The 22,871-nt window shown below is 38.8% G+C and overlaps 1 protein-coding gene across 1 annotated transcript in view; it reads left to right on the top strand.

Moving 5' to 3' along the window:
• The window catches only part of CLTRN (collectrin, amino acid transport regulator), a 74,729-nt gene that overhangs the window by 37,805 nt on the left and 14,053 nt on the right, over nucleotides 1-22,871 (top strand). Inside the window, exons 4-5 of the mRNA XM_069100642.1 lie at nucleotides 11,967-12,080; nucleotides 21,326-21,520. Of these exons, the coding sequence (XP_068956743.1) occupies nucleotides 11,967-12,080; nucleotides 21,326-21,520 (309 nt within the window). The remainder of the gene's footprint in view (nucleotides 1-11,966; nucleotides 12,081-21,325; nucleotides 21,521-22,871) is intronic.

Here is a 22,871-nt window from a genome sequence, read left to right as displayed (position 1 = left end):
TCTCTCTCTCTCTCTCTCTCTCTTTCTCTCTCTCTCTCTCTCTCTCTGACTGTCTCTCTGTCTCTCTCTCTGTTCACATCACCTTGGTGGCTTTACAGTGTTCGGGGCTTGATGTCATTGAGGTCCTCCATGTACTTCTGTTTGCATACGACATTGTGCTGATTTCATTAAGTCCCTTAATAATGAATAAATGTTGGATTATTTTTCTTGTAAAGGAAAAAGTGACTATGGTGCAATAGCGATGATTTTTTAAAACTTGGTGCTCTTAAAATAAAACTTTGGTGAACCATAATGCTTTGGGGGAAGATGTTCTAGTTAATTGCATTTTCTGACTGAGAGGCAGAAAACCGTTGTTGAAAACCTTTCTAATACATATTGATATACTTTCCAGCTTCAATTAGTACAGTTACTGAACATAATTGAATCTTGGATGATTGAATGCTACGTTAGGTTTACCAGTATGTTCATCTTTAGGTTAAATCAAATGAAGCAATGAGATGTTACATTTGTATAGTGGGTCTTAAATTTGTATGATAAAAAACACTAATAAGAATTTCTTCTTGACATATGCATGTATTTGTAATGGACTGGCACATGCATACAGTACCTCAGGGTGCTTGGCTCCTTCAGCTTCCTCATATGGAGGCTCCAGGGGAGTGGTGAGGACATGGAGAGGGAAGCTATGCTTAGCTACACAGAAACCATTTTTAATTTGCTGGAAGGGGTGACATTTCCCAAGTCAAGTACACTTGTGCACTTTGTGTATGCACAGTCCTTCATTTTACACAAACACACACACACACACACTTTCTCTCTGTCTCTCTCTCTCTCACACACACACATGCACATCAAAGATGGGCACAGTATACACATTGCCTTCTAACAGGCATTTCCCACATTGGCCATGTCTAAAAATGATATATATCATTCTGCACCTTAAGTGTTATGACTTCTCTGTCAGGACGTTTGTAGCATGCTTCATCATCATTCCTCTGGAATCAAGGTTGGTCATTGTGCAAATTGGAGTTCTTAAGGGTTGTTTTTCTTTTTAATCTTTTTCTTATTATATAAATGGTCCTCCCTATTCTGCACATTTCATTCTGCAGTAGCTCATTTAAGTCTTCCCAAGTTTCACCAAAATTTTCCCTTTCATAAATTCTTATGGCACAATATTCTTATACCATATTTCTTATTATGTTCTTAAACCATAATTTATATGGCCATTCCTTAGTTGATGCTATCTATTACTGCAAAAAAAAGTAGCAGCTAGAAATAGTTTTATAAAAAAAGAGCTGCTACAATACTTTGTGTTGTATTTATATATAGGTCCTTCTTCTCTTTCTTAGCTGTCTTTGAGATCTAGACAGTAGTAGCATTGTTGTATCAAATGGTATGCACAATTTATGAACTTCTTGGGCAGAATTCCAAATGCTTTCCAGAATGGCTATACCAGTTCACAGCTCTGCCAAAAGTGCATCAATGTACCAGTTTTCCTACAGCCTCTCCAAAATTTGGCATTTTTTCTTTTTGGCTAACTTTGACAATCTAATAAATATGAGGGAGAACTTCAGAGTTGTTTTAATTTTTATTTTTCTATTAGTGACTTGGAACATATTTTCATAGTGATAACATATTGTTCCTTAGAAAACTGTTTTGTTCATATCCTTTGATCATTTATCAGTTAGGGAATGGCTTATTTTTATAGATTTGAATTAGTTTTTTTCTATATCTTGGAAATAAAATCTTTTTCAGGCAAAATTGCTGCAAAACTTTTCCTCCCAATTACTTTCTAATTTCAGCTGCATTGGTTTTGTTTGTACACCTTTTTAATTTTATGTAATTGAAATGATCTATTTTATCTTGTCTCTGTTCCTTGTTTGGTCATATGCTCTTCATTGGCCATAGACCTAACCCATTGTGGTTGGAACTTTCATGCATTTATGTTATGTTGTCTGTATGTAATTGGCTGGCAGTAGGAATTTTGTGTCTGACGGGGAGCACTGGAGCGAACTCTTTGGCCTTTACCCCTTTGTCAGTGGAACCAGTCTTTTCTAGCTCCTCACTACAGAGGTTCCTGTGAACTGACTTTTCCCCTTAGTCTAGTTTCCTCAACATTATCCTTCATAAGTAGAAAGATAGGTCTCTTTAATATGGGAAAATTAGACTAGTTCTCTACTTATCAGACCAATTTCTCATCAGAATGTTACTGTGTCCGGGTTTGATTTTGGTATGTATTTTTTTTTCTTTTACCTGCTTTTGAAGAAGCATAAGAATATGTATCAATATCTCTGATTTGGTCCTGTCCAGGGAAAAACCCAGCAAATTAAAAATGGTCTCTGTAGCTATGCATAGCCTCCCTCTCTTTTATCTTTGAACAAATGAAATACATAAAAATCAGTAATGCATTAGTTTTATCTTAATAGACTTTAAGGGGTTAGATGGTTAGAAATGCAAAACATTTTTTTTTCTCTCCTTTGGAAAGATTTCAGCTCTCCTCCTTCTTCGGGACAAGAGGAAAGGGACATCGGTCATTTTCTGAGATAAATGAAGCCCTTAATGTTCAGAATAAGCTAATGCTTTCTGTCTAGTTCTATAGGCATCCATTTCAGCAGCACTCTAACTCCTTGGAAAAAGGGGGGCTATGCATACATTTGTTTTATTTCCCCATACTAGAATGTAATTTGTTGAGAGTAAGAACTGTGGCTTTTTTTTTTAATCTCCAGTTGCATCCTCAGAGTTTAGTGCAGTGTGTTGGTTTAATTTAGTTTATCAGCAGAGAGAAGACCCATACCAATAAAACCAAAGGTCTTTAAAAGTAAACTTTGACATCAGCATTTTTTTTTTGTAGTTTGTTTCTTTCCCTTACAGAATGGGGAGTCATGCGAACTGCAGAAAATTGACGGTTCAAATGAGGTGGGTTTTGGTTACCTAAGATTTTTCTGGACTATATATGGGGGGAAATTGTAACTGTGTTCTTTATCATTTGTTGAGGAACTTAGATGAGATATAAAGAAAAACTTTCTAATAGAGCTATTTAATTATTGGAATAAGTTACCAAAGGATACATTGCAGTGAAAGATCTAAATTTAATTTAATTCTAGAAATATTTCTGGTTTGTACACAGTTTCTTAAAATATGAGCTCCTAAAAGAGTAACTCATGATTTTTAGCAAGAATGGTGAAAAAATTTCCTAATCCAAAATAATCCTTTCAGAGTTAAGAAGTTGAGTAGATTTCTCGGTCATATGCTTGATCTTGTGTTAGTAAGTCTTGTGAATGAAAATGAACAATCTAGTGGTTTATTCATGATAAAGAGATTAGTGGCCTTGGGTTTGTACAAGAGACATCTATCTCACTGTCCTTTGCTGTTTCTGATTTCCAGAAACAAGTGTTTGATTCTTTTTTTGTAGCTTGAATGGATTTGTCTCTTGGGCTTCCTTGATGCAAAGTGTCAGTAGATCCAAATCCTAGAGTATTAGACCAAGGCTTTTTATGCTGGGAGATAAAAAAAAATTACACTTTCATCTTTTTTGGAGGGAGAGGGAGAATGGGCTACAAAATTGATATTGCTTTAATGATATTTGCCTATTAAAATGATCTCAACATTTTTGTTTAAAAAATTATTTTTTTCCACCTGAAGTATGCATTTTAAAAAATTTGGTAGAAAATGTGAAAATTATTGATATATATTCTCATTATTCAGTTGTATTAAAACAATATAGCTTAAAAAGAAATTAAAATAATTAATGACAGTGTACTAAGTCATGTCATATTTTGTTTAATAAATACTTGCTGATTAATTGTGTTTTCATGTTATACAAATGCTGAGCAAGCCTTTTGGGAGGTAAATATAATATATATATAATAGACAACTAACATCATAATAATACAATATATAAGAGGTGTATATATGTATACGTATAAGCACACACACACGTGTAATGCACACACACAATGTGAACATATGAAAGTTCACAGGAAACAACCTAGATTCCATCCAGACACAGTCTGTAGTCTTCATGAAGACAGGTAGGTGATATGTGGTTCGTCATATGACTCTCATTGATTACTCTGAAGCATGATTACTTTGTTGGGTGTTTACTCTCTCCTTCTCTATTTCAGGTAGTCTGAAACTTCTTCCATTTCTTCATCATCCTTTTAACTTCTCTCTCACACACCAACCTTTCAGAGACTCTTTTTCCTTATTAGGAAAATAGAGATGATTAGACTTGTATTTCCTACCTCGAAGAATTTTTGTAAGGAAAGTACTTTGCAAACCCATATTTCTAGTGCTTTTCCTCTGTTGGTCATTTCCAATTTATTCTATATGTAGCTTATTTGAACATAGTTGTTTGCACAGTGTATCCACCATTAGACTGTGAACTTCTTGAGATCAAGGGACCATCTTTCAGCTTTCTTTGTATCCCTAGCACACAGCTTGACACATAGTGGATGCTTAATAAATATTTATTGTTGCTGTTATTTTTTAGTTGTTTTAGTTATGTCTGACTCTTGTCATTGTGACCTTATTTGAAGTTTTGGTGACAAAGATACTTGAGTGTTTTGCTATTTCTTTCTCCAGCTCATTTTACAGATGAGGAAACTGAGACAAACAGGGTTAAGTGGCTTGCCTAGGGTCACACAGCTAGTGAGTATCTGAGGCTGGATCTGAGCTCAAGTCTTCTGACTCCAGGCCTGGTGCTCTATCCACCAAGGTACCTATCTGCTTTATTGACTGACTGGCAAACCTTAAAGTGCTTTATAAATGTGAGTTGTTACTATGAATAGGTACAAGTGTGTGTGTGTGTGTGTGTGTGTGTGTGTGTTTTGTGATTCCTAATTCTGTATCCTTTGCTGGATTTTCTCCAGCTATATATCTGGGGTAGATTGATTTTCACTGTTTTGGGAACAATATCTCTGAGTTAGTGAAATATCAGCAATGTGATTATTTCTAGGCCAGTAGAAATTCGTGTTATAGATGGAAAAAAATAATTCCTAGTAGAAATAGTATATTGATTTAATAGTTATAATATTTTGATTTATGCATGACTGAAGTAGCTGAAATCTACCTCTACTCCATTCCCTCTTCCTCCCCACCAAACTAGTTGACAAGCCTAAAAAAATTTGTTAAGGGGGCAGGGAAACAGTGGAGATAGAGAGAGACTGCTCTGAGGTTAAAAAACAAAACAACTAAGATGGGCTTTGAAATAGAAACAATAAAATTGGATTTTGTTCTGTTTTTTTTTTAAATAAAAATCTTGCTATATTGTACATAATACATTGGTGTGAGAACTTCCTTACCTGTTGCCACATATCAATAACTCAGTCTTAGCTGTCTGAGATTAACAGAATTTAAGTCACTTAAATCACTGACATAAGTCAGAGTAAGGATTTGAAAACATGCCATCTTGATTCCAGGTCCGATATTCTATGTACTGTATATACTCTGGCTGATTTTCTTTTATTACAAAGAATGGACACTAGTACCTTATGTCATATAACTCCTTTCACTTTTCAAAATGCTTTCACACCCATCGGCTCCTCACTAAGTTAATGAGCCAAGTCAGCCTTGCAAAGCACTTCATCGCCTCAGTTAAGGTGCTTCCTGAAGTCCACTTTGCCCCATCTAAACCAACTTGTGCTATAATTCCTTCTCTTCTCTCAAGCCAATCATTTAAAATATATAGCTGCCATAGTAATGGGACGCTTAGAAATCAGGCTTATTTAGAACAAATTGTAGTGTTAGTAACAACATTAAAGAGGGAAGAATTAGGGACATTTAGAAATAATGTGTATAAATATGCAAAACAAAGCACATCATACTCTTTTTTGTTTGATGGGGGAGGTAAGGCAATTGGGAGTAAGTGACTTGCCCAAGGTCACACAACTAGTAATTGTCCAATGTCTGAGGTCGGACTTGAACTCAGTTGCTTCTGACTCCAGGGCTGGTGCTCTATTCAATGCACCATGTAGTTACCCCACTACAACATAAATTTCTTAAACATCAACTTAGTATAAAAAGACAAATGGCTTCTTTAGAGGCTTTATAACACTATTGGATGTGGTCTTCCTCCAAACGAGTGAAAGAATAATTGGCAGACAATAGTTATTGAAGTAGGATGCTAGAATTTTAAGGATGAAAAAGGCCTTGTAGGTCATCTAATCTATGTTTCAAGTGTTCAGACATGGAAACCAAGACCCATGGAGAAATAATAACTTGCACAGAGTCCCAGAGATTATTAGTGGACTGATGGCGATTCTCAGGTTCTTTCTCCACGCTACATATCCAAATATAGTTTTCTTCCAGATTTCTACTTCGTTTGAGTATATTCTATGGCCTTAAAAACCATTGAAGAATTGTTGTGTTTTTGTGTATGTGTAAAATATCCTTATTTTATCTGCAGAAAAAATAACTTCTATTCTTATTAAAACATGCTGAGTGAGTTGCAACTCATTGCAATTAATCTATATTTTATTTTTATTGATATCCTCAATTTTTACATCTTCATTTCTGAACAAGTCTCTTTCCTACTCAATGAGCTAGCCCGTGTAACAAAGGATTTTCTAAATGATAAACAAAACAAAACGTAGTTTAGCAAAAGCAACCAATACATTCTCTCTATATAACTACATATAATATATTCAACACCCATAATGCCCCACCTCTACAAAACAGGGAAGGAAGTATGTTTGCTCAACTTTTCTTTGGGGCTAAGGTTGGCTATTATAATTATCTAGTACTCAGTTTTACTTTTTTAGTCCATCTATGTGGTTAGAGAAATTGCATAATTTATACCGTTTTCCTAGCTCGATTTACTTCCTTTTGCATCAGTTCCTTTATGACTTCCCATGCCTCTCTGAATTCCTCATGTTTGTCATTTTCATGGCATACTAATAATTTCATTATATTCATATACCACAATTTGTTTAGCTATATCCCAAGTGTTAACCATTTACTTTGTTGCGAATTATTTTTGGAAAACAAAACTACCATCAAAGGTAATATGAATATTTTGATAGAATAATTTTTAAGAAGGAAAGAATAATTTTTAAGAGGAAATACTTATCCTTAGGGATTGAAAGATGTTGTGAGAATTAAGGAAGATATCATTTAAAAATATTAGCGGGCTAAATGGACCATCTAGTACAACCCCTCCATTTTACATATAAGTCCTAAGCATCCAGAGTGCTTCACTGATCCCCCCCCCCCAAATCACACAGCCAGTTAGTAAAACAACTGAGAATAAGGAGTAGTGTAAATAAGTGGGAGCTGCTCTGGCTTATATGTCCCACGGAGCATTAGATGAACTGCCTTGCTGCTTTTAGTTGGTCATTTTAGTTCCGACTCATTACCAAATGACTCTGGCTCTTTAAGATAATGAGGCAATGGAATTCACCACCCACTTTTGGCTAGTCCCTAGGTCCCGTCATGGGGCATTTGCATCAAAAAGACTGACCACTGAAGCAGATCTACTTAGTATACCTTAAGGAGAGTAATCCTGAATTATAGATCTCTCTTCTGATTTGAGATCCATGTTGGGGCTCTCCTGGAAGGGGTGGAAGAGAGGCTCACACTCTTCCTACCCTGCCTATGCTGCCAACACATATTGATGAGCATATATGGCTTGTCTTAGGCCACTTGATCCTTTCATGCAGATCCAATAGCAATACAGAGATGGACAGATCCTGCATTGGAGGGAAATGTATCGATTTTAGACAGCATAATACCATAGAGAGGTCAATGGGTAGGGCCACAGGACATTTCAAGCCCTTCTGTTCAAGGCGCAGTCCACAGACGGAACTAGTTCTTATAGTTGGATTGCTTGGGATTGCAACCCAAAGTGGATGGTAAATTATCTAAGGCTAAAAAATGGCATAAAACTGATAGTAAACAAATACTATGGGACAAATGAAAAGAAACTCTAAAGTGAAAAAAAGAGCAAGAGATTGGGGACATTTTCTTTGTGGTCCACTGAGCAGGCTGTTCCTCCTGGTTCAGTGACCAATCCATCTGATGTGGATAATGGGACCAAGGGATCCATAGTCTTCCCAAATTACCTGAGTCCTTCAGTGCTGAGACAGTAAAAGTAGCCAGTGACAAATGTTCAGGAAAGCTTAGTACCTGCTCCATGAGATGTGATGCTGTCCTACCCTTGCTATAAGTCCCAAATATTTTCTACAGTTACTTAGGTGAAATTTTGGCTGAATTGTTTAGTTAATTTACCCAACTATCCAATTCCTTTTTCCTGCATAGATTCAGCCTTGTATTGTATTATAAGATCTTTCAGAAATTTTTCTAAATTGAGCTAAGCTCAACTAATTCTACTGGTACAGATCACTGTGGAGTAATATCAGAGGACATGGCTCTTGGAGGAAGGAAATCTAACACTCTATGCAATAATAAAAGTACAGATACTTTAGTTTTTGTTTTTTGGGGGGTTTGTTGGTTTTTTATTTTTTTTAAGGCAATCACGGTCAAGTGACTTGCCCAGAGTCACACAGCTAATAAGTGTCTGAGGCTAGATGTGAACTCAGGTCCTCCTGACTCCAGGGCTAGTGCTCTGTCCACCGCATCACCTAGATGCTCTGTGATACTTTAATTTTTAAGAAAAATAAAATAATTTTAAGAGGGCATAAAAATTGAAGCTAAACAAATAAGAGAAGGTATTATTTGTCATTATAATAAAGAACAGACATATTGTGCTTGAATAATCTTCAGAGGGACAAAAATAATAGTGTTCTAGTTTTATCTGTATATGGGCTATATGGCGTTCTCCCTCCGGAGTGTTTGTTAATGATAATCCCTTCACTTGAGGTTGTTTTTTTTCTTTTGTTTTACTAGTGGATCCCTCTGTGATTTATGTATCGGCACTAGTCACAAAGCTATTTTTTAACCATATTTCCATTTTCCACTTTTGCAAAATAATACATTGTTTTCCTCCTTTCTCTTTTAAAGCCAAAAGAACTACTCTCCTCTCCCGGGACTCCTTGACCCCCAAAACACAGGCACTTATGATATTGGGAATAATGTTTAAAATCTTGCTATCTTTCTTTTTAAATTTTTTAAAATTAAAATTAATTAAATTTAAAAATTTTAAAAATTACAGTAATTTCCCAGTATAGTCTTTTTCATCATCCACCTCCACTCCAGAACTCTCTTTTGCAGTAAGTATGAAAATAGTCCACAAGAAGTACAGAGTAGGGGATGTCTCAGGGGACACTCTAGGTGCTACCGTGGCAATGGTAATCCATAAATTCTCTCATAACCTACTTTCCATAAATTTACAGATAGCTTTAATTCATTAATTGACCATCAAATTCTTGCAAAATACTTCTTTTTCCACCAGGTGGTGCTACACTCAAGTCACCATCCAATAAATGTTAGTCTTACTCCTCTTGGGACATAATTCTGAGCCTTTCTCAAGGGTCTAGTATGTCTGTACTCTGGGCATTGGCTGGTTCTTGGCCTGAAAACTCTTGAACTCTTCCTAACTCACTATCCAAGCACTACTTGGCTAATACTTCATATTAGAGTACACACTGTTCCCAATTCCCGGTTGATAAAAATGAAATACCAATCCAAATTTTTGGAAAATTTATAAATTATAAGAAAATTTCTATGATTTACCCTCCACATCTGGAAAATTACCTTAAATCTGACTAGCCCTCTATGTCTTCTATTACGAGGCAATTCATACTGTGGCCACATCATTTATTATATATATACATATATATACAATGCAAGTATACAGATATACATATCTGTGACACATGTATGTATATATTCACATGTGCGTATGTGTATATATGTATGGGTCTCAGTTTGCTCACCAATACTGTGAGGAGACCAGACTTGATAGCCTCTAAGGTTCCTTCCACTTCCACATCTACGATCCTAGAAAGAGAAACTTGTTAAGAACTATCTTGTGAAGCAAATTGGCTATTTGCCTTCCTCCAAGGCTCTCAGCCATCCTTACCCTCCTGTGGTGCCCAGGGCACAGTTCCAAATCCCTCCAGCACCTGAAGCTTTTTGAGGAATTGCCAGCAAAGGTTGTGTTTGCAAAGCCCCTAGAGATAATAAATGGAGCCCAAGACTGTCGCCAGAGAAACTGCAGGAAAGTAATCCTCTTCATCTTCTCTGCTGATGAGACTTTTCTCAGGATATTAGTTCGATCCTTCTCTCTTCTGGTCTCTTTTGCAGCACTGCTATGGATCTGTGGACAGTGGTTTAGACCCCCAAACCTGTTGTTTCTCAGTTACACGGTGGGCAAAGAATCTCTGTCTCCCACTATAGCATCTCTCTTACCTTCTGGCACCTGAATGAAATGGCAGAGCAGAAGTTGAAAAGCAAATAATGTAAGGTGCAATCTCTGCTTCATTCCTGCTTTGAGCACACCTTCAACATGCTTGTTTTCAGTGTTTGCTTGACTCTCTTTCCCCTGAAACAACTTAGTTCCCTCAGAGATGATACACGTTTCAGACTCCTGCTACATGAAGAGAAACAGGCAAGCAAACCTCGCCTATATAAGCAGACATCCGGCACCCGTGATACCTATTCTATCCCCTCCACTTCTCTTCAGAGGAAAGGAGGAAATGTTTCATCATTCGTGTGCTAGAGAAAATAGTCCAGAATTACATTTTTCTACTATAAGATTGTAAAGCATTTGTCTTCACAAGAAATTTCCTCATCTGGAAAATAAGAACCTTGGATTAGATAATCTCTAAGATTTCTATCAGTTCTAACATTCTATTAGTCAGTCAATAAGCACCTACTATATACCATATACTGTCCTAAATGCCTACCAAGAAAACAAAAGACAGTCGCTAATAACAAGGAGCTCACAGACGCATGCAAACAATTACGTACCAACAATGACATACAGGGTATATTGGAGATGATCAGCAGAGGGAAAGCATTAATATTAAAGGGAATCCTGTGCCTCTCATAGGCGGCACAGTGCCAAGCCTGGAGTCAGGAAGACTCCTCTTACTGAGTTCAACTCTGAGCCAGATTCTTCATCTACAAAATGAGCTGGAGAAGGAAAGGGCAAACAAGCCAGGCATCGTTGCCAAGGAAATCCCAAATGGCATCACAAAGAGTCAGAGACAACTGAACTAATTGAAGAAATAAGAAGAGCGCTAATTTACATGGACTTAGGCAGATCCAAAGTGCCGAGCTACGATTCTGAGAGTCAGCTTGTATTATCTGGCAAGTTTGGGCAAGAGCTTTTTTTCTCTCTATTATTGATTTCAACACAAAAAAAATCTGTGATTTTGTTGTTATGGACACTCCTTGTCTTTGACCAGTCTAACTAAATTGACCGAAAGCTGAGGGATTTTTTGTCCACGTCTTCTCTTGGAGATGTATGAGTAGATGTGTGTAGGAAGGATGGGGGTGTGAGACCTGCAATGGTTAAAGGGGCACCCATGCCAATGAAATCACAGGTTTTTAAAAATATTGAGCTATCTTGAAGCCTTCTAGACAACTGATTCTTTTTTTTTTTTGCTTTTTTTTGAGGGGGGAAGGTAAGGCAACTGGGGTTAAGTGACTTGCCCAAGGTCACATGGCTAGTAAGTGTTAAGCGTTTGAGGGCGGATTTGAACTCAGGTCCTCCTGAGTCCAGGACCAGTGCTCTATTCACTGCACCACCTAGCTGCCCCCAGACAACTGATTCTTAACATCTTCCTGGTGTTTGTACCCTGCGGACCTCCAGGTCTTTCCATCTGCCCTGCAGCTGAACCCTCCTTGTATGAGTTGTCTTTCCCTATTACACTATGAGCTCCTTGACAGCAGTGACTCTACTGAATTTTTTTTGGAGGGGGAAATCCTATGGTACCTAAAAAGACTTTTTCATTCATGTAATCATTGAAGACTGGTAATAACAGCAATGACATACACTATCTAATATTATACACTACTGTCTTGTTAATAATACATTTTCTCTCCTTTCTCCCCTATGTTTGCAGAATTTCCAACGTCCTGCTTTGCAATGTTACAAAACGGGTGTCATTCTGGTTTGTAGTTACAGACCCTTCTAAAAATCAGACCCTTCCTGCAGGTGAGGTGCAAGCAGCCATAAGGTAATCATCACTCCATTTTATTCTCTTTTAAACCTGTTTTGTCTTTGATGGACAAACATGTTAATTCATCTGGAAGGTATTTATGTACATGCCAAACAAGTCTATTCTGTTCTTTTCCTCCCTTATTTAAGTGCACCAAGAGATGAAGAACTGCATTCTTTCAGGTATAGCTACTAGATGTGACCCTCTGAAATGTTCTTCATGTCTTTTTTTGGGGACATGATATTAAGACATGATACCTACATGCCTATCTTTGAGGCATGATACTCTGTTAAGAAAGAGCACCTTTGACTTTATAAAATAAATAAATGAACAAACAAATAACTCACACAACACTAAATTAAAATATATAATCACTTCCTTAACAACTCTATAGAGTTAAATCACATACATTTTAAGGGATAACAGAGCTAAAGAAATAAGAAGTCAAATTATAAGATAACGAACTTCTGTAAAGCACATGTTGTTTGTCCTTCATTTTTTTTTTTAAAGCAATTGGGGTTAAGTAACTTGCTCAAGGTTACACGGCCAGTTATTTCTGGGTGTGGTGCTGAGTATCTGAGCCCGGATTTGATCCAGGTCATCCCGACACTGGAGCCGGTGCTCTTACTCACTGAGCCACCTGGCCTCCCCTTTGTCCTTCATTTTCAAAGAGGACCAGTGCCATCATAGGCAATGTCTTGACTTGTATGTGAATCGGATTTAAGTGAGACAGAATTGTGTAAAGTCGTCAGCTTCACTCTCTCTTCCTGAGTCATGATTGGACCATTCATGCATGACCAATTGTGAAGGGATTTTTTCTTTGTCCTGATCTAAGAGTTTATTAGTGTATTTATTAGTGTACTCCTGTGAGAACTCCCCTCACTGACCTGTCAACTCTTTGTAAATATAAGTACGTAAGGAGCACAGTGAATAGAGTGTGGTCAGGAATATCTGAGTTCGAATTCAAACTGAGAAACTTAATAGCAGTAAGACCCTGGGCAAGTCACTTGATCCTTTTTGCCTCAGCTTTCTCATGTATAAAATGAACTGCATAAGGAAATGGCAAGCCACTCCAGCATCTCTCCTAAGAAAACCTAAATAGAGTTATGGAAAGTTGGACACAACTGAAAAATAACTGAATAACTGAAAATATTAGTTTTTTCTACTCTCTCATCATGCCATTTAACAAACAGCATTTACTGCATATTTGCATATTTAATATCTCTAGAAATATTTTCTGGGCCCCCAACTTTTGACATCCATCTTCTGTTATGAATTCTTACTCCACAGTGTACAATGTACACTGTGATATTCCAAAGTTTTCCCTTTTGGAATTTAAATTTAATGAAAGTATTTAGTATATAGCACTGTTGTTTCTGGGTCATCTGACTGGCAGAGCCAATTTAGGATTACACATTTCAAGGTTTCTGGTTTGGGTCAAAAAGAGATAAGTGCCATGGGAAAGATAAGAAGGCAGCAAGAGCCTGGTAAGATAACCTGGGCTGGACACTGTGAAGTCAAGCACCAAGTCTAAGAAAGCCTACGCCTGTTCTACTTTAGTGAAGTAAGGATATGGAACAGTCAAGGACTGGGGTCTAAGGTTGCATAGGATCAAAGATAAAGAGCAAGGAAGCACATTAGGTCCTCAAGGTCCTCAAGCCAACCCCATTGCTTTACAGATGAGAATAGTGAGGAGCAGAGAGATTAGGTGCCTTTCCCAGATTTCATAGGCAATAAAGAGAAGAGCAAGGATTTGAACTCAGGACCTCTGGCTCTCACTCCCATCCCATGTCTATTTTAGCATGTTAATACAGAAAAGTTCTCAGGCATCTATTAAAGATGCATCATCTTTTGATAAAAAGTAGCTAATATTTATATAGCACTTATGATGGGCCAGGCACTGTGCCAAGTGTTTTACAATTATCTTATTTGAACCTCACAGCAACCCAGGAGGTGGGTGATATTATTATCACCACTGTACAGTTGATTAATTACGCACCTAGCAAGTGTCTGAGGTCAGACTTAAGTTCCGAACTTCCTGACTCCACACCTAGCTCTCCATCCGCCACCATAGCTGCCCTAGCTTTTAAAAGCTGTAGTAGCTTAGGGCTATCTGTTTAATCAACTAGTTAATTAGACTGGTCTATGTGGAGATAAAGAGTCCTTCATCATTTCAGTCTAGATTCCTTCAGATCACTATCCTCTGGCTGTGCTGTCTTCTCTAGACAGATAACAAAGCCTCCAAAGGAATTCCAATTTGTCTGTGTGGTTAACCTCCAAAGTTGTCAAGGGCCAAAGAGAATGAATCTTAACTGTTATGGCCTAAATTACAACAAAATACCAGACTAGCTTGTTTATTTTTAATCAATTAAAATTTGCATTTTATTACTTATATAATATCTCTCTGAGGCTACTTTCCCAGAGATTGACTACCATGTTATTGGTTCAAGGGATAATTACTATGGGGTTATATTCCTATTATAATTTTTTTGTTCTTCAGTTGTTTTAGTCATGTCTAACTTTTCATGAGTCCATTTCGGGTTTTCTTAGCAAAGATATGGGGATGGTTTGCCTTTTCCTTCTCCAGCTCATTTTACAGATAAGGAAACTGAGGCAAACAGGGTTTAGTGATTTTCCCAGGGTCACACAGCTAGTAAGTGTCTGAGGTCAGATTTGAACTCAGGAAGATAAATTTTCCTGATTCCAGGCCAGGCACTCTATCTACTGTACAATCTAGCTGCCCTTCTATTATAACAATTCATGTTACAAGAGGGTATTATATTAGGACTTCCTTTCTCTCCCCTTCCCTTACTTCTTCCCATTAGCAATTAGCCAGTAGGTCCAGTGAGCATTTAGCAAAGGCGTGAACTCAAATGACATAGAAATAAAAATAGTTACAAACATCCCCACTCCCTGAAAAGCTGAGATGCACTCTCCCACAAATATCCATCCACAGTATCCGTGAGATGAGTGGAAATAAATTGAAAATACAGTCATGACACATAAATGTAAGACATGTGAGATCTTATAAGATACAACTCTTGGTGTTACAGGGTCTGGAAGTTCTTTCTCTCTTTGTAGAGTCACCCCCTTGGGTGTCACATCCCTGCTGGGTTCCTGGGTCTGTCCCTCTCTTTAGTGTGACTTTCTTCTCCGCAGTCAGGCATCACCCTTTGAAGGTGCTTCCTCCTTGGGTACCTGTCTCTCTGTATCCATGTCTGTCTGAAATGTGTGTCTGCTCAATGCCGAGTGCAATATCCTGTACTGATCTAGATGGGGGAATGGGGAGAGGGTCAGTAAGTTAACAATAAATTAGTGAACAAGCATTTAATAATCACTTACTGTATTCCAGGCAAGTGCTAATTTCTGGGAATACAAATATGTGTAAAAAGAGAGACAGTCTCTGCCCTCAAGGAGCTTATACTCTAATGGGTAAACCAACAGAAAGTGAAGCTGATAGGGGAGAAGAGGAAGGAAAAGGGGAAGGAAGACAATACATAGTTGGCATGTATGGAGGGCATGATGGAGAAGCCCAGAAGAGTGCAGTCTGGTGAGGAGTGATGTAAGTGGTCCACTGCAATGTCTTGTGCTTGTGTAGGTTACATGGACCCACTTGGCTCTGCCTCCATGCCGCCTGCAGGGTTGGAACTTTAGCATCATCTTTAGTGTCTTCCCCACGCTCCCCACCCCTCCAGCTCTTCTCCAAAGGAGACTGATTCCTGCCAGGAGAGGGAGGAGGAGGTTGGGTTCTGAGACTGGCCATTCAGGTCTCCTCAGAGAGATGGGGTCTAGCTAGAAAAAGATTTCTCTCCTTTAGATATGGTTATTCATAGAGCAGTGGTGCGCCAAGTGGAGCCATGGCTCCAGAACCAGCCTACCTCCTGTATTTATGGGACCACCAAGTTAAAAAAGGCATTTATATACACGCAAACATACATGCACACATACACACGTAATACACACATGTACACACATCATATATATATATGTTGTTGTTGTTTTATATATTTTTTAATATTGGCCATAGTTTGCTGACCCCTGAGTGAGAGGGACAGAACAAAGAAATTACCTGCTTCTTCCCACCCCTCCTCCTAACTCTCTCTCCCCAGGCAGCAGCTCCAGGAATGTAATCTCTGTGAATGTGAAACTTTTGAAATTTGGCCAGGGTTTAGCTATTTAAAGTCTACACCTCCCCACCCCCAGCCTGCCCTCACTTCCATTATCCCCCTTCTCTTTCCCTTCCCCCTACTCTCCTGTAGAGTGAAATACCCTAAGTGTGTATGTCATTCCTTCCCTAAGCCAAATTCAATGAGAATAAGGTTGACTCATTCCCTATTGCCTCTCTGTTCCTCCCCTCCATTGTAACCATTTTCCCTTGCCTCTTCTATATGAGATAATTTACCCCATTCTGTCTCTCCCCGTCTCCTCTCATTATATTCCTCTCTTACCTCTTATTTTGACCTTTTAAGTATCATCCCTTCCTATTCAATTGGTCCTGTGCCCTCTGTCTATGTGTACCTGTACACATATATACGCACACTCACATATGTATTCATATGCCCATATACCCTCCTATATAGACATATATATGTATGTATACATATATACACACACATATGTACATTTCTATTCCCTTCAGCTATTCTCATATTGAGAAAAGTTTCATAAGTCACAATTATTGTTTTTCCATGTAGGAATGTTAATAGTTCAACTTTCATAAGTTCCTTATGATTTCTTTTCCCTGTTTACCTTCTCATGTATCTCTTGCTTCTTGTATCTGAATGTCAAATTTTCTATTCAACTCTGGTTTTTTCATCAAGAGTTCTTGAAAGTCCTCTATTCCACTGAATGATCATATTTTCCCCTGGAACATGATACTCAGTTTTGCTGGATAGGTGATTCTTGGTTTTAATCCCAGCTCCTTTGATCTCCGGAGTATCATATTCCAAGCCCTTTGATCCCTCAATGTGGAAGCTGCCATGCCCTGAGTTATTCTGCTTGTGTTTCCACAATGTTCAAATTGTTTCTTCCTGGCTGCTTGTAATACTTTCTCCTTGCTATGGCAACTCTGGAACCTGGTTATAATATTCCTAGGAGTTTTCTTTTTGGGATCTCTTTCAGGAAGTGATCGGTGGGTTCTTTCAACATCTATTTTGCCCTCTGGTTCTAAAACACTATGGCAATTTTCCTTGAGAATTTCTTGAAGGATGATTTCTAGGTTCTTTTTTTGATCATGGATTTCAGGTAGTCCAATAATTTTATTTTTATTTTTGTATTTATTTTTTAATTAATTTGTTTCCTTTTAGTTTACAGGATTCAATTCCACACTTCCTTGAGTTTCACATTTTGTCCCCCTCCCTCCCCCACCCCCATGGCAGCATGTAGTCAAGTATAGGATCTGTAAATACTTTCACATTATACATTAGTCAGGTTATAAAGATGGATTGTATCAGCTGGAATGAAAAATGGTAAAGAGGACATACAACCAAATAAGAGAAGGAAAAAGATCAGGTATTTTGCTTCCACTTGGATATAAACTCAGTTCTTTCTAGTTCTTTCTCTGGATGCACATATTTCTCTCCATCGTGAGTCTTTTGGGATTGACTTATATCACTGCATTGCTGAGAGGAGTCCAGTCTATCAAAGCTGGTCATCACACATACATTGTGTCTGTAATTGTGTACAAATTTCTCCTGGTTCTGCTCTTCTCACTCAGCATCAGTTTGTATAAGCCTCTCCAGGTAAATATGAAGACAGTCTGCTCCTCGTTTCTTATAACACAATAGTATTCCATAACATGCATATACCACAACTTGTTCAGCCATTCCCCAATTGATGGGCGCCCCCTTAATTTCCAACTCTTTGCTACCACAAAAAGAGCTGCTATAAAAATTTTTGTACATATGGGTCTTTCTCCCACTTCTATGATCTCTTTGGGATATAACCCTAGGAGTGGTATTGCTGGATCAAAGGGTATGAAAGTATTTATAGCCCTTTGGGCATAATTCCAGATTGCTCTCCAGAAAGACTGGATCAGTTCACAACTCCACCAGCAATGCATTAGTGTTCCAATTTGCCCACATCCTCTCCAGCATTTGTCATTTTCCTGTTTTGTCATCTTAGCCAATCTGACTGGTGACATGTGGTAACTCAGAGCTGTTTTGATTTGCATTTCTCTAATCAATAGTGAATTAGAGCATTTCTTCATGTGCTTATAGATATCTTTAATTTCTTTCTCTGAAAACTGCGTGTTCATATCCTTTGACCATTTATCAATTGGCAGTAATTTTAAAGTTATCTCTTCTGGAGCTATTTTCCAGGTCAATGGTTTTTCCAATGAGATATTTCACATTGTCTTCTATTTTTTCATTTGTTTGAATCTGTTTAATAGCATCTTGATTTCTCATAAAGTCATTAGCTTCCATTTGCTCCAGTCTAATTCTGAAGCAATGATTCTCCTCAGTGAGCTCTCGAGATTCTTTTTCCATCTGGCAAATTCAGCTTTTTGAGGCATTCTTCTCCTCATTGCCTTTTTGAGCCTCTTTTGCCATCTGAGTTAGTCTGTTTTTTAAGGTGTTATTTTCCTTGATCAGGTTGTTGACTCTCATTTCATAATTTTCTTGCATGGTTCTCATTTCTCTTCCCAATTTTTCCTCCACTTCTCTTATTTGATTTTAAAAATCCTTTTTAAGGTCCTCTATGGCCTGTAACCAGCTCATATTTTTCTTGGAAGCTTTTGGTGCAGGAGTTCTGACTTAGCTGTCTTCCTCCTCTTCCATGCTTTGATCCTTTTTGTCCCCAAAATAAGGGTGTAAAGTTAGGTTGCTCTGTGTGCTTTGCTTCCTTTGCCTGCTCACATTGCCTCTCAATTGCTTGACTTTTGGGCTTTTTGCCATAGTAGGTCTCTGCTACCAGAAACAGGAGCTTTATCCCAAAAGCTGGGATTTTCTCAGCTGCTGAAGGTATTAGTTGGGTGCCTTCTCTGAAGCCTCTGCTCACTCTGGCAAGCCGGTCATGCACCCCAGGACCTCCACCCTAGACCGCAATCCAGATGCAAGCAGTTTAAAGCAAGAGTGATCACCCCTCAGACTGGTCGCTTGGTCCCCCTACACTATGCAGGCCAGGAGCTGAAGCTGCCATGTGGCAGCGGCTGCATGGTCACAGGGCCTCAGCTGCTTCTCACCCCAGGGGCAAAGGTCAGATTGCACTCCGAATTCCCAGTTCCCAAAGTCCATACTTCACTGACCTCTCACTTTGTCTTTGGCATCTATGGGTTGATAATTCTGGAAACTGCCACAGCTACTGGTCAGCTGAAGTCCCTCCAGCTGGCAGCTGGTCAGGCCACCCTGGGGCTAAAACCTCTGACTGGAGTGGGCCTGGGTTTGACTCCCAGAGCACTGTGCTGGCTGCTTGCTGCCAGCCTGCCGGGCTGTTCTCAGCAGGAGGTTAGACGTCATTTTGTGGTTCTGTAGCTCCAAAATTTGTCTAGCATCATTTTTTTTACATGAATTGGGGGAGGTAGGAGCCGTAGCTGTGAGGAAATCCTGTTTCTACTCCACCATTTTGACTCCACCCCCCTCCAGTTCATTTTAGAAACTGAGGCAAACAGGGTCTAGTGACTTGCCCAAGGTCACACAGCTAATGTCTGAGGCCATACTTAAACTCAGAAAGAAGAATCTTCCTGACTCTTGGCCAGGTACTCTATCACTTTACCACCTAGCTTCTCCACCTATCATTTAAAAAGTACTCAATAAATGTTTATTGACTATTAATTGAATTCTAGGGTACAGCTGTAGCTAATGTTCTTTATTGTTTCAAAGTAACATTGCTAATAGATTATAATAAAATCTCACTAAAATTTTTCTTCTTTGTTTTCCTGGATGGCTATTGTGTTTTCTACCTCCATTCTCCACCACTCCATTACACACACTTCATTTTCCCTCTTCCTTCTCCTCCCATTCCCTAGCCTTCTCTTCTTATTTTTAAGCTTTCATGTGTGTCAAAATTTTTAAGCCTTCATAAGTAAAAAAAAAATCTCAGAACTGTATCCCTCTGAAGTCATGCTTTTTCTGGATTCGATTAATGATGTTAGTTTGGGTATGCCTGCTGTCACATTAAGGATGATCCATCACCTAACTATCTTGATTCCATCTTGTTGCCTTTTTTCCTTTGTGCTTTGCTAACATAAGCAGGATATTTAATCTAGACCAGCAGAATATAAAGGAGAAAGGACTTTAAACCAAAGCAGTTTATTCACTGTCCCATGGAAGATATGAAATAGCATTTTCAAGGGAAAGACCATTTAAGCTGAAGTTTAATGTTTGTTTTTGAGGTGATATAATCTTTCCAAGAATGGAAAATTTTGAGCAGTTAAGTAGGATGGAAAAGTTAGATGAATTTTCATCTTTGCTTGTCATACTTATACAGTGAACTTTGCTCTTGTCTTGGAAAAGTTCCCTCCAGAGTCACTCATATTTGAATATGGATATAGAAACATTCCAAAATGAAGTAGAAATCATTTAAAATTATCCAGTGTTTTGGATTATTTGCATGAAGACTCGTTTCCATATTGAATAGTGATTTAGAACTGATTTAGAATGGATTCTCACTTATGCAAGAGTCTTCCCCCAAATCAGAAACCTTTTCAGTCCAATTCTACCTGTAGGCAGATGGGTTAGATACTTTTGTGCCGACATTTCAAGGATCTCTCTCCTGTTCTCTCAAAAAACACCTGCAGTCAGCTTGCCGAAGCTTAAAAAATTGTGTTCTTTTGCTTACTGTTCAATGTCATTTCTTCCTCAGGGAAAATGAGGTGAGTAGATTGTTGCTGGACAGCAGCCTAGAGAATTTGTGATGGAGCAAAGTGGAAAGTCTGCTACTGAAGATGCAGAGTACAGAGAGGGGAGGCAAATGTGTCTCCATCACAATTGTTCTGAGGACTGGCCCTGCTGCCGATTCAGTGATTCTATGATCTTGCTTTGGACAAGCCCAGGGGACTTAATTTGCCCCAGGGACATTGAACAATTTGAAAATATGAACACAACTTGAAATTTTATTTCATACAACAGAGGGCGGCACCAAGGGCATCTGCTCCACTGGCTTCTAGCACCCCCAAAACCCATCCAAGAAAACTAGAGCCTGCCAGGGATTCAGCAGATATTCAGAGGGAGAGGAAGGCGTTATGTGTTCTATGTAGTTCTCTTTATGAAATTATTTATAATCACAGCTTTTTAAAATTTCTATTGTTGCTTTTGCCCCTTTAGGATGAACAAAAACAGAATCAACAATGCTTTCTTTTTGAATGACCAGACATTGGAATTCCTGGAAATTCCTACCACCCTTGGGACCCCCATTGAGCCATCAACCCCAATCTGGATAATCATATTTGGTGTGGTGTTTTGCCTTGTCACTCTTGGAATTTTCTTACTCATTATGTCAGGAATCCGTCAACGGAGAAGGTAAGAAACTTAGCCTGTTACCAATTCTTTCCACATGAAGTGAGTTAATTAAGAGATGGGTCATTTTCTTTTGCTCTATCCGTGTAATTTAAAAAAATATATGGGTATTTCCCAAGGTGGAAGTAACCTTGGCTACAAGGTAAAACCTATAAGAAACTGTTGGTACTGAAATAATTACACTACAATCTAGTAAGAAATAATGCAAAAGCCATTGTAATAAGAGTTTCTGCCTTTGCTCCATATCCTACTATGAGAATACCTGTGGTGCTCAGGAAGGACTAGCACCTGTGAGGCAAAGGCGTGCTGAGCCCTTTTCAGAGCTGCCCATCTACTTTCGGTGTCTACCTTCACCCAGCAATTCACACACTTCTCATCTTGTGGCTCCAAGAAGCTGTGCACAAACAGCAATCACACCCCAGTAAAACCATCTCAGCACACAGGCTAAACAATGTCAAGGGTAATGAACAGGTCTCAAGCCCATCTGTAGGGGGGTATCTGTCCAAGGCATATGAAGATTTCCTTTGGTGGAATGAATGGATGAGAACGGTTTGTTCCAAAGGCCATAAAAGAAGCTGACATTGGTCAGACATTGAAGATGCTGAGGTCACCTACTGCATCCCAGGCCATCGCCAGCCATCTTGACTTCATTAAGTCTTGTCACTGAACTTGATGACGAAGGAGGTGACTGTGAGGCTGATGACCTTGCACAGTTCTGCCTCACTTAAATCCAATCCCATCAATCTACGTAGTCTTCCTAAGGATTTTTGAGGGACGTGGAAGTGTTGTAAACTGCAATGTTATTCTATAAACTCAGGCATGAGAGTGCGAGGTGGGGACTGTACACTAGTGACAGTGGGAGCAGGGAAATGATATTAGTGGGAGTTGAAGGGGGGGAATTATACAGTGGGAGTGGAAAGGGGGAGAAAAACAAAGGAGGTATCTTCTTCATCTGACCTTTAAGTGAGCTTGTGTGACCTACCCAGCCTCAGAGTTTCTGCTGCAGCAAAAGAGGAAATGTGTCTGATCTTTCTGTTCATGGGAGATCCTTGATAGTTTGGTCTCTTGGCAGCTGTGTGGAAAGAGTCAGGATGCTGGTTTGAAATGGTCAGACCATACAGTAGAGATTCTTACATATGCAAAGTCTTCAGTGTCCTCACCTCACCCTGACTGTCTACCCAAGATGCTCTGTCTCCCTAGAAACGTGTCTTCACTTCACTGCGGTCATTGTGTTCCCTTGCCACCAAAAGTTATTGTCATCATAATCATCATCATCTCCTCCTCCTCCTCCTCCTCCTCCTTCTTCTCTCTCTCTCTCTCTCTCTCTCTCTCTCTCTCTCTCTCTCTCTCTCAA

Source organism: Petaurus breviceps, unplaced genomic scaffold, assembly GCF_028583685.1.
Source record: "Petaurus breviceps papuanus isolate PSGF00001 unplaced genomic scaffold, PetGlider_PUasm1.0 419, whole genome shotgun sequence".
In the NCBI taxonomy this organism is placed as follows: Eukaryota; Metazoa; Chordata; class Mammalia; order Diprotodontia; family Petauridae; genus Petaurus; species Petaurus breviceps.
The sequence above is the reverse complement of the archived record's forward strand: the minus strand, read 5'-3'. Positions and strand labels throughout refer to the sequence as shown.